This window comes from Sprattus sprattus, assembly GCF_963457725.1.
Source record: "Sprattus sprattus genome assembly, chromosome: 2".
Lineage (NCBI taxonomy): Eukaryota > Metazoa > Chordata > Actinopteri > Clupeiformes > Clupeidae > Sprattus > Sprattus sprattus.
Genome location: NC_137921.1, coordinates 68,258,153 through 68,269,913, shown reverse-complemented (window position 1 = coordinate 68,269,913; position 11,761 = coordinate 68,258,153). Strand labels below are relative to the sequence as shown.

At 45.5% G+C, this 11,761-nt stretch overlaps 1 protein-coding gene across 1 annotated transcript in view; it reads left to right on the top strand.

Moving 5' to 3' along the window:
* jag2b (jagged canonical Notch ligand 2b) overlaps nucleotides 1-5,047 on the top strand; it is a gene marked incomplete at its 3' end in the record, with an annotated part of 65,979 nt that extends 60,932 nt beyond the window's left edge. The window contains exons 23-26 of the mRNA XM_080860381.1: nucleotides 194-511; nucleotides 1,545-1,676; nucleotides 2,784-2,934; nucleotides 4,386-5,047. Of these exons, the coding sequence (XP_080716507.1) occupies nucleotides 194-511; nucleotides 1,545-1,676; nucleotides 2,784-2,934; nucleotides 4,386-5,047 (1,263 nt within the window). The remainder of the gene's footprint in view (nucleotides 1-193; nucleotides 512-1,544; nucleotides 1,677-2,783; nucleotides 2,935-4,385) is intronic.
* Between the last annotated feature and the right edge of the window lie 6,714 nt (nucleotides 5,048-11,761).

Below are 11,761 nucleotides of genomic sequence, written 5' to 3'. Positions count from 1 at the left end.
TTTAAAGCGCCTTTCATGACACCCAAGGTCACTTCACAAACAGGTTGTTAGAATTACAGTCATCACATAGAAATAAATAAAAATAAGGAAAAAAAATTAAAGTCAGCCTGATCACTGGCCTAGTTGCCTGTGTTCAGCTAATGTCATGTACTTGCATGACTTAACCCTATGACTTTTGACCCTCTCCACCTAGGTGGTGTGTGGGCGGCAGCCGTGCCTGTTGCCCGGGGCGACGTCGTTGGGCCAGCAGCAGCATCAGGACCACAACCAACAGCAGCAGCATCAGCAGCAGCAGCAGCAGCATCAGCAGCACCTGTGCCCGCGGGGTCGTAGCTGCCTGCAGCACAGCTTCCTCACGTGCTTCTCGCCGCCGTGCCACCAGTGGGGCATGTGCTCCTCCCCCGAGCCGCAGCAGGGCACCGTCCACACCAAGTGCGAGCCCAACACGGGCTTCCTGGACAACAGCTGCGCCCGCATCACCCTCATCTTCAACCGGGAGAAGGTGCCCCTGGTGAGTGTGTGTGTGTGTGTGTGTGTGTGTGTGCTCCGCTGGACCACTCAATCTCCAGTCAACTTGCAGTATCACGCTCATCTTCAACCGGGAGAAGGTGCCCCTGGTGAGTGGAACGTTGCCACAGATAGGAAAGCGTGAAGCAGATATTCTGGATTTGCTCTTCGATGGATTACACTGCAAAAAATGCTTTTCTAACCTAGTGTTATTACTCTTATATTGAGATGAAAAATCTAGTTGGTCTTGTTTCTAGCTAAATTGTACTTACCTAGTGCTTTCTTGGTAAGGTTATTTTTACCTATTTCAAGCAAATATTACTTATTTTAAGAAATCTTAACAAGCCAAATTTGCTTAACGCACTGGCAGCCAAATGTGCTTGTTTTAAGCAAAATCCTGCTTAAATATGTAATTATTTGTCTTAAATCTAGAGGGGCATTTTTTGCAGTGTAGGTAGTTGATGAGGGTCATTTTGATAAAGAAATAAGCATTTGAAACAATACTGTTTAGAGGTGTCAAGCATAGCATTTGCCAATAACGACCCTGACATTAATCATATGTTCTGGGTAATGGAAAGCAGCTTAATATACATTAAGAAACTACAATTATTGGAAAATTCTACATTCAATCTCCTTCCATTCAAAATGTCTGCCGTATGTCCTGATCTTACCCAGTGAAAACAAATAGAACAGTACAGCTTCTTGTTACTGGTCTGGAAGCCCTTCACAACAAAAAGTCTTGCCAGCCCCTAGACTTCACATACTTGACCCATTTTATGGATAGTTTCGACCCTCTTTCTTCTGATATTTTAATGTTTTCTTTTCAACTTGTCTGGACGTCCTGTCAGGTCTGTCTTGTGTTGTAGCAGCTTGAAAAATAGATATGGGCAAGCACACGGCAGCACACCGCCTGGCACTAAAGCCAATCTTACTTTACAACTTGTGCGGCGTCGTGTGATTTTAGTTGCGAAATTTATGAGTGTTCTGCACTTGCGTCATCGGTCTGTTTTTTTTGCTTTGTTCTTGTTCCACAACAGGGCACTACAGTGGAGAGCATCTGTTCGGAGCTGAGGTATCTTCCAGCCACGCGAAACCTGGCCAAAGACCACGCCTTACTGGTGCTCTGTGACCTGTCGTACACCAACCAGGACGCCGTGGAGGTGGCCATTGTGAGTACAGCATGCAGATGTACATGCAAAGAATGATAATTCATGCACTTGGAATAAGCGGGAAATGTCCACATATAAGGGGGATGCCTTGTCTGGAACTGGGAGCCGTCCTCAGTGGACGTTAATAGAGGCGTCTGTCATGTAGAGTGTGTGTGTGTGTGTGTGTGTGTGATGCCCTGTATGAGGGGGTGGTGGTCGGTGTGGGACAGAACGGTAATGGATGTAGATTTGATTTCCTTTCCTTCGCCCCCCCCCACCCTCCCCTCCCCCCTCTTTCAGTGCTGCTGCTCAACGAGTGGGTTTACTCTGTAATGACTTTCAGTCCACAGACCCAAAGCAGGTCCAACTGCAATGCAGCATTTATTTTTTCCTCCACTACGGTCTCTCCCTCTCTCTCGCTCTCTCTCTCTTTGCCTCTCTCTCTCTGTGTCTACCCCTCTTTCTCTCCTGCTCTCTCTCTCTCTCTCTCTCTTTGCTGCTCTCTCTCTCTTTGCCTCTCTCTCTCTGTGTCTACCCCTCTTTCTCTCCTGCTCTCTCTCTCTCTCTTTGCCTCTCTCTCTCTCTCTCTCTCTCTCTCTCTCTCTCTGGGAGCTCCTGTGGCCTGGTGCTGTTTATTGTCCGATCAGTCCAAGAGTGCAGGATCAGAGAGGGTTGAGGGCAGAGAGGATTTACTCTGTGGGATGGCACCATGCCAGTCAGTGCCCACCAGGGCTGCCCGGTCCAGCCGCCCACCGTCCCTCCCATCTGTATGGGAGAGCCGCGTGTGTGTGTGTGTGTGTGTGTGTGTGTGTGTGTGTGTGTGTGTGTGTGTGTGTGTGTGTGTGTGTGTGTGTGTGTGTGTGTGTGTGTATGTGTGTGTGTGTGTGTGTGTCTGGGGGTGTTTTGTGGTCCCACACACACACACACACACACACACACCTGAAATGTGCTCCAGTGTCATTGGCAGCAGGGGTGGCTATACAGACTACTGGGGGTCGGGTTCTCTCTCTCTCCCTGTTTCAGTCCACAAACAAATGACACACACACACACACACACACCCACTCACACACACACACACTAGTGCACACATGCTCCATACTAACCCTCTGCTTTTCTGCTCCTGTCAGTCATTCCAGCAGGAAGAGCAGCCGGACCACAGCCGCATCCAGGAAGCAGCCAGCGCCATCGTCAGCACGCTGTCCAAGAGGCACAACAGCACCGTCATGCTGGCCGTCATCGAGGTGAAGGTGGAGACCCAGGTCATGCCCCAGTCAGACGGTGAGTAGAGTGTGTGTGCCCTCGTCAAGATTTATACACACACATCGTTACCACCTGGTGTGCTGGCTGTCAATCAAAGCCCATCACTCAAAGGAGTGCACCTTTCCTTGCTTCTTGATGCACAGCGTGTCGGGCTGTATTTGGACCGAGCCGAGTGAATCCAATCGATTTCACAGCCAGCGCTCGTAAATCGGTGAGAGTCATTCAAGACACTCTCGTGATTTTATTCACTCGCATCGGTGAGACTCTTTCGCCAAAACACTGCGGCTCTCGACTCAATAGTGTGAGTCAGAGGAAGTCAGAGTCTGCATATTTGTGGTTGGTGATGGGGCTTTCTAGACGTCTGCATAGGACGTCGACTCCCCTTGTCGGAAAGCCTGAAGATCACACTTGGGTTTTGTCGATGCTTATTTAAGAAGTGTTGTATGGCCTTGTATGGCCATTGTTGTGGAATGATTTGTGGATCAGCTCCTAAGAGGCGAAGCAAGCCGTTTTTGCACATTGGATGAAGGGCCAACCTACTCCTGAGTCACAAGGTATGCATAAGGCACAACCTGAGCGCAATAACCTGGCGATCTGATACAAAGGCATAGCATTACATCAGGATCATCATTTTACAAGCAAGTTATTGCTACATTGACTGTGAAATACTTTCAGCAACATGCACACACATCCCTTGAACAATAATGTTACTAGCAGCTATCTTGCTTCACACTGCTACTGTACTGTACTGTACTTTAGATTGTCACCATCCTAGCAAGATAGATAGATAGATATCTCTCCAGAGTCTCTCGCCAGAGACAGAATAAATAATAAGAATACAGAATCGTTGTAGTTTATTAGCTAGCTTGAAATATTATATACAGATTTTACCCAGCGGTGAAAGAACATGACTAGTGTCCCCTTCGTTGTTTATCTTAATGTTTTGGAAATATCCTTCCACTGCATATGGCAGTGCCTTTTGCCTTGATCTGGAGGATATCTCGGAGATATATCTGCAAAAAGAATCCCTCACACTGACAGATAAAGCGCTTGTCCACGTCCTCGATATGCTTTTGGGTTGAAAATATATATATATATATATCCGGAGCCTCGGGTTTGCTGCCCCCTTCTTATCCCAAATTCACTTGAAGAATACTTTTTACTTATTAATTTATTTGATTAATAATTTTTTTGAACGATCGACGTCTTGGCCAATAAATAAGCCATGGGTGCTAACTGGGAATGAAGCGAAATTGACTTCCTTACTTGCTTGATTGCTAACTTAAGCCCCCTTCTTATCCCAAATTCACTTGAAGAATACTTTTTACTTATTTATTTATTTGATTAATAATGTATTTTACGATCGACGTCTTGGTCAATAAATAAGCCATGGGTGCTAACTGGGAATAAAGCCAAATTGACTTCCTTACTTGCTTGATTGATAACTTAACCGGCTCCTTTTTTCGCAGACTACCTGGTGCCGGTGCTGTGTGTGGTCTTCTGTGGCCTGTGGGTGATCTGTGTGGTGGTGTGCGTGTGGTGGAGGCGCAAGCGGCGAAAAGAGCGCGAGAGGCGCCGCCGGTCTCCCGCCGACGACAACATCAACAACCAGCTGGAGCCGCTGCGGCACGTCGTGGGCCAGGGCCTCGCAGCCGGCCTCAAGGACAGCAACCTGGACGCGCAGTACGAGCGTGCCAAGCTCATGGGCACGCCAGAGCGGATGTGCGACGGGCACGAGGACGACGATGAGGCTGAAGACGACCTGGAGCTGGGAAGAGGGAGAGGAGGAGGAGGAGGCGGAGGAGGAGGAGGAGGAGGGGGTGGTGGGATGATGGAGGTGGAGCTGGAGCCGGCCGAGGAGGGCTGTGGCAAGGAGGACGGCAAGCTTCGCATGTACTCTAAGGGGCCCGGGCTGGCCAAGGGAGAGGTGATCTGCACCACTCAAAGCAGCAGCAGCAGCAGCGGCAGCGGTGGTGGCGTCGTCGGTGGTGTCGGCAGTTGCTGCAACGCCGCGTCGCTCAAGGCGCCTCACCGGACCACCACAAAGACGGCAGGGGTGGCCAACAGCCCCAAAGACAACCGCTGTAAAAACATCTACGTCGGCACCGATCTCAAAGACCATTGCGTATGAGCCCTCAAGAACAACCCCCCCCAAACCCCACCTCACCTCCTGACCTCCATAGACCATCCCTACCAACCTCTTCACTAAACCCTCCCAACACCCTTTCCCACCCCAACCAACCAACCATAGTATAGTCTGAGAGAGAATCTTAAGACGGGAGGAGTGACTCTCATCTCATTTCAAAGAAAAAGAAGACTTTTCAGTTGGAAAAGAACTTTATTTTTTTCCCCTGTGTTTTTATGGGTTGAAATGTCTTTATTATTTCCAGCAAACGAGTTGCTGTTCAAGCTGAATGTCAACGTGGAGGACTTTTTTTTTTATTATTATAATTTGTTTTTCTCCTGCTCCTTTTTCCTCCCCCTTTCTTTGGCATTCACGTTTGTTTTTTTGTACAGATGAAGCAGAATTGTATTTCTTTATAATCAGGCAAGGCAAGAGAGGCCTATGTTGTTCTATTGTTTTCGTTTTTCGGAGAGGGGTCCTGCTGTGTGAAAGGAGAAAAACAACTCATAATGGAGGAAGAAAAAAATATAAATGTATAGAATCAAAAAAGGACATTTTTCTGTTGTTGTTTACAAACGATTGTGGTTTTGTTAATCGCCCCCCTGTGTTAGCAATTTCTTTCTGCCACGGACTATAGGGAGGGTAAGCAGTGGTGGGTTGGGTGACTGACTGACTCTAGGACCCAGCGGAAAAAAGCAGGTGTCCCCATCTCTCCCTCCCAACCTGTCCTGTATCTGTTTGTCCAGCTGTTCTCGACGATGCACACCGGCCTTATAAAAGTGCGTTGGCCTGAGGAACGAGGGATGAAAAGAAGTATAAATACTCCGGTGCCTACTGAGTGGCCTTGATTCACCCCCCCCACCCCACCCCACTCCACCCCACCCCACCCCACCCCTAGTCCTTTCTGTTGTCTCGGCTGAAGAAAAGAAAGAGGATTGCAGTATTGTTTTTGTTTTAGTTTGTTTTCGTTTCTTTTTCGGTTTGAACTGGTAGCAAGTGCCTTTCTACGAGCCCCAGACACACACAGTTTTTGCGTATCGCTGCCGAGGTTGTTCTCCCTCTGCCCCCCGACCCACCACCCTAACCCTACCCCACAAGGTTATTCAATCTCCAACAAAAGGGATAGGGGCATCTTCAGTTGTGTAGTATCTCTATTTTCTGACACTCTCATCCAAGCATTGAGGTATTTGATCAAAGACAAGACAAGAACATGTACATATATGTATATAATGATGGAGTCGCTGTGTATATTTGAATTTAGTAAATTAAGACAAGTCACACTTTTTTATTATTATTATTATTATTATAATTATAATTATTACTATTATTATTATTATTATTATTACTGTCGTTATGATTTTTAATTTCTTTTTCTTTTTTTTTTACAACGCCATTCCTTTTATTTATGCCAGTTCTCGCAGGCAAGTTTTATAACAAATTAACAGCGTCCCAAAGGCAGAACAGTAATGTATTCAGAGGTCATCTTTTTATGTTATTTTTTTGTTTGTTTGTTTGTTTTTTTTTCACTATAAGGAGTTAACGCTTTAAGATTGTGTGGTGTATTGTGGCGTGTTTGTTCGCCTCCATTTAAAGAAAAAAAAAGTCTCTCCCCTCCTGTCCTCCTTTAGTGGTCATGTTCTGGAAACAAAACAAAAAAATGTGTAAGCTCCAGGAATCGTTTGCAGAAGACCCTCGGTTATTGACACGTGTCGGCTGTGAGAGAGGTCAATCCGACCTCTCAAAACGATGTGAAAGTTTTTTGCTTTTATTTTTAATTTTTTTGTACTCTATCTGCTTTCACCTTATTTTGGGTTGAGGCTTCATGAAGGGAACAATTTTTTTCTGTCGTTGTAAAGCTCTTTTCCTCTTTGTTTTTGGGGGGGAGGGGGGTTGTGTTCGAGGTACCAACCCATAAAGACATCTGGATTACCTCAGAAGTGGCGACAATGACCTTTGTTTTTTCGTTCACAATTTTCATGTAAAAAAAAAAAAAAAAAAAAAAAAAGAATCTCTCTTGGACAGCACCTTGTTTCCATATCTGGGAGGACGTAAAATAAAGGAATTTCAAAACTATCCTTCACAGCCGTTTAAAAAGGATTATGCATCACCTACGGGCATGGCAGGAGAGGAATGAGAAATATAAAAAAAATGTAATTTTTTGTACAAAAATAATTGCTTTGCAAAAGTTATTTGGTTCATTTAGTGGAATTTATGTTTGTTATTAGAAAAATAAATCAAACTATTTATTAAAGCATTTTATAATAATGTCCTCAAAAAACAAACAAGCACTGTGCCTTCGTGTTCAGTATGACCAAAGGTTTTTATGGTGATTTAAAAAATATATATATGTCTCACATATTTGGTATGTAACTATATGACTAACATAACAACAGTTACCATAGCACACACACTTTAAGCAGTAAGGGTTATGTTCCTTCTTGATGGCACCAACAACAAACTCAGTGCCCTTGATGAAACCACAAATGAGAACGCCTGCAGGATCAATACAGGAACTCTCTCTTCCAGGCTAGACGGCTGGGAGAGGGGCTCGACCAATCCGAGGCCGTCTCCTGTTCTGGGCTGACGGCAGAGCAGCCAATGGCGTCGCTCGGCTTGCCGTGGCTTCATCCCGCTGAATGTTTCATGAGTGAGGCCTGTGATGCTGCCTGTGCTCTAGCACTACAGCCCCTGATGATCTGTGAATTAGCCTCCGCTAATGGAATGGTCCACACACACAAACACACACACACACACACACACCCTCCACCCCCACCTCTACACACACACTCACACACACACACCACGGAGTGGGATAGGATTTCACATCCGACGGCTGTGATCCTGTACTACTCCCTCTTATTGATAGTGTGGCCTCTGGCAGGAAGGGGAGAATAAGCTGAGTGCCTCAGAGTAAGAGAAGTAAGAGATAGAAGAGTGGCCTCATCTCATTACACGCACTTGTACCCGCGTAGTGTAGAGTAAGGTGCCACTTCTGGCCGGTATTTGATTTTATTTGTTTATTTGATGAAGAGGGACAGTGTGCATTAATAAACATTAAAATGTAAATGCACCCAATTGTAGCCAAAAGGCTAGTTTTCATTGGCAGTCCCCCTGCCAGAGTGAAACTGGCTAAAGATAGGGAAGAATTACAGCATAACATTGGGGAGGGGAGGAGAGAAAAGACAACACCCAGACTATACTCCTAGAGGAGTTCAGTGTGGGAACAGTAAAAAAACACACCTCAGCACATAAGCACATACAACTCACAAACAATACATACATAAATACAAAACACCAGAGCTACATGAAAAAGCTGCCGCTTGCGTTGGCGCTAGGGATAGCCAGGAGTCTCATGACATGTACAGTACTAGGACATGACAAACACGAAGCAGGCGAAGGCGTGGGATGTGACCGAAGGTGTCAGCTTGGGGTGGAACGAAAAACAGCGACTGCAGAGAATTCCCTGGGCAGGTAGAATGGTCTGCACTTGACCATTAGATGTTCGAGGTCAGGTGAGCAGCCGGACGATGTTTTTTTTCCGCATCCACACACCACTGGTTGTTGATCAGGACACACACACCACCTCCTCTATTCTTGCCCGAATCAACTGTTCTGTCCTGCCGATGAATGGACTGGCCATCGGGTAGGATGAAAGAGTCCGAAATTGAGGGGTTCAGTCATGTTTCCGTAAATACAAATGCATTGCAGTCCTTAATATCCCGTTGAAATGCCAACCTGGCTCTTAATTCCTCCAGCTTGTTGTCAAGTGACTGGACTATTAAGAGGGGGGATGCTGAAGATGGCAAAAGAGGTGAAAGAATGAAAGCCGAAATAGAGCCTCTATAGTCTGTCCTTTTATGTCAAAGAAGTAGTACCTTGAAGTGTATTTAGGTGTGCAAGGGTGCTAGTGTTTTGTGTTATGGGACGACAGCTGATAAACCCAACCACCTCAGTCCAAACTATCGCCTCACTGCATCTTTAAAAAGAAAAAAGGCAAATTCCTCTAATCCAGACAGACATGCAGAAGGCGAGAACAGGCATGCTCTTATCCTTTTACCTGATTCCAGTGAAATCATTTCATGCTATTGGCTATGCATGCATGCACATTCAGGAATCTAGTCTCCAAGCAGTGGATACCGGATGAGTAAGACTGGCCTCCACCTCCTCATTCGGACAAAAATTGCCGTCGGCAAGACATTGTTTGTCCATCTCTACCTTGAGAGTGTTTATGAGGACCAACAGCAATGGCCATGAGTTCCACCCAGTTGTGTAGTCCAGGGGTATACGCAGGTGTATTTTTCAGTCAGCATTGTGTATACCCACTTCTCAAAACAGGGCGTTTATCCTGTGCTGTATGGGCTGCTTAAAACAATTAAAGAGTATACCCACTTCTCCAGGGACCACTACACCACTGGTTCCACCTGTAATTGAAATAGCAACCTGAGGCTCCTCGATCACTGCATCCACAATGTCATCAAACAAATGAGGAGGGGGGGGTAGAGCCGGTGACCTTGACAAACACAGCATACAAACACGTCGTAGCCAACTCAGCGCTGGGCCTCCTCCAATGTGTGTGTGAACCCTTCACTGCTGACCTATACGTGCTGTGGGAAGTGGAGGACCTCGGTGCCCCCCCCCCCCCCCCCCCCCCCCCTCCTCTCCCGCTCCTCGTCCAGTGTCCAGTGTGTGTGTTTGTGCAGCGCGCCTGCGAGACTGCAGCATGTGGTCGTAAGGCGACACCCCCGGATTCCTGGAGCGAGTCGCGTCAGTCAAGGACGTCTGAGCGGCACGCATTTATAAACAACGAGAGAAGGGGAGAGGGGGGGGGGGGGGGCGCAGCGTAGCGACCCCCAAATGCCAAGTACAGAGTGGGCCACAAATCAAGGCCTGCAGTCAGTCAGTCGGTTCATCTTTAAAGGTGTCGTTCTAATCTTGTAAATCTCCATATTTGGATAGAACTGATATTATCTGCATCAACAGGAAACAAGTATTCGCATCATGCGATAAAATAGAGGAATTATTCTTTGATTTAGCAGTAACATTACAAAACATGATATTTATTGGTGTAAGCAGCATGTGGTAAATAAGTACAGTAGCTATGTAGAAGGTGGAATGTGATTCTGAATTCATCACCAGATGAAAGCAACAGTCAGACTACAAGTGAATTGGCAACATGAACAGCCCAATCTTACGAGGACACAAAGACAGTCTTTCAAGATGAAGCTTGCCCGTTGTTCGGGCACTGTCTCGCTGCAGGCCACTGCCTCTCTTGGTCTCTCTGCGGTCCGCACTTTCATCTGGGCCAGAAGAAACTGAAAGGCCTCTTGACACATGCTCTCAACGCATTTAAATATGGGGTGGAAACCCCCTGATCTAATCTTCATATTTATTTGTTAGAATGGCTGCTCTCTGTGTATTGCTGGTTTTAACAAGTTGAAACTGTTTTCGGTGATTTCACCATCGTCTCCCTGTGGCTTCCTGTGTCAGCATGTTAAGAAAAATCCACCCAATTGTTCTCCCGCCTGTACTCATAAAGATGTTACGAAATAATTCTGCCTACTCATGAAACAGGATTTATTTTCTAAACTTGTCACCACATAGCATATCCGTACGGAGGTATTTGATATCTGCCATCTACAATCAGTGCTTTTTTTATTGGATTAAACGAGATGAGATTCCATTCCATTGTATTGTCATTGTGTAGGGTATAGGCACAAAGCTAAAGAAATGCAGTTACCATCTTAACAGAAGTTCAAAAATAGAGTATTATTTTCAGATAAGTGCCTGAAAAGTAAGTCCTACAGCATCAGTGATGTCTTAAAATATGAAGTGATGGACAGTGGAGAGTTATAATATGCAAATATTATATATGTAAAAATATTTTAAATAGGAAAAGAAGTTGACAGATTCCGAGAATAGAGAGTGCAAATGGTGTATGCACATTTGGTTAAATATGCTGTTAGGTGAAAATATTTCTATTAATGCAGAGTACGAACAGCATACTGTATGTACAGTTGGTTAAGTTTGCAGAATGCAGAGTATGAACAACACGTACATTTTGGTTAAATGCTGTTAGGTTAAATGCTGTTAGGTGAAAATATTTCTATCAAGGCGTATTAACAGTTGTTTAAGTATGCAGTATGCAGAGTATGAACAGCATACTGTATGTACAGTTGTTTAAGTATGCAGAATGCACAGTATGAACGGCGTATGTACAGTTGTTTAAGTATGCAGAATGCAGAGTATGAACGGCGTATTTACAGTTGTTTAAGTATGCAGAATGCAGAGTATGAACGGCGTATTTACAGTTGTTTAAGTATGCAGTATGCAGAGTATGAACAACATACGTGCATTTGGTTATAAGCACAGTAACATTATTGAACCGTGTAGATGGATGGAAGAAAGGTGAACAGTCCATGATTAGGATAAGGGACATCCTCGACAGCCCAGGCAGTGCTTGTGCTAAACTTTGACCATGGTGGTGGTGTAACTGGGTGCCCAGTGATGCATTGGGCAGTTTTTTGACCAATCGCTGGATTGCTTTAAAGTCTGATGCAGAACAGTAACCGTAAACTGCACCTTTGTGTGATACGGTTACTGTTCTGCATCAGACTGTAAAGCAATCCAGCGATTGGTCAAAAAACTGCCCAATGCATTACTGGGCACCCAGTTACACCACCACCATGGTCAAAGTTTAGCACTGCAGTAGTCATGGACGTC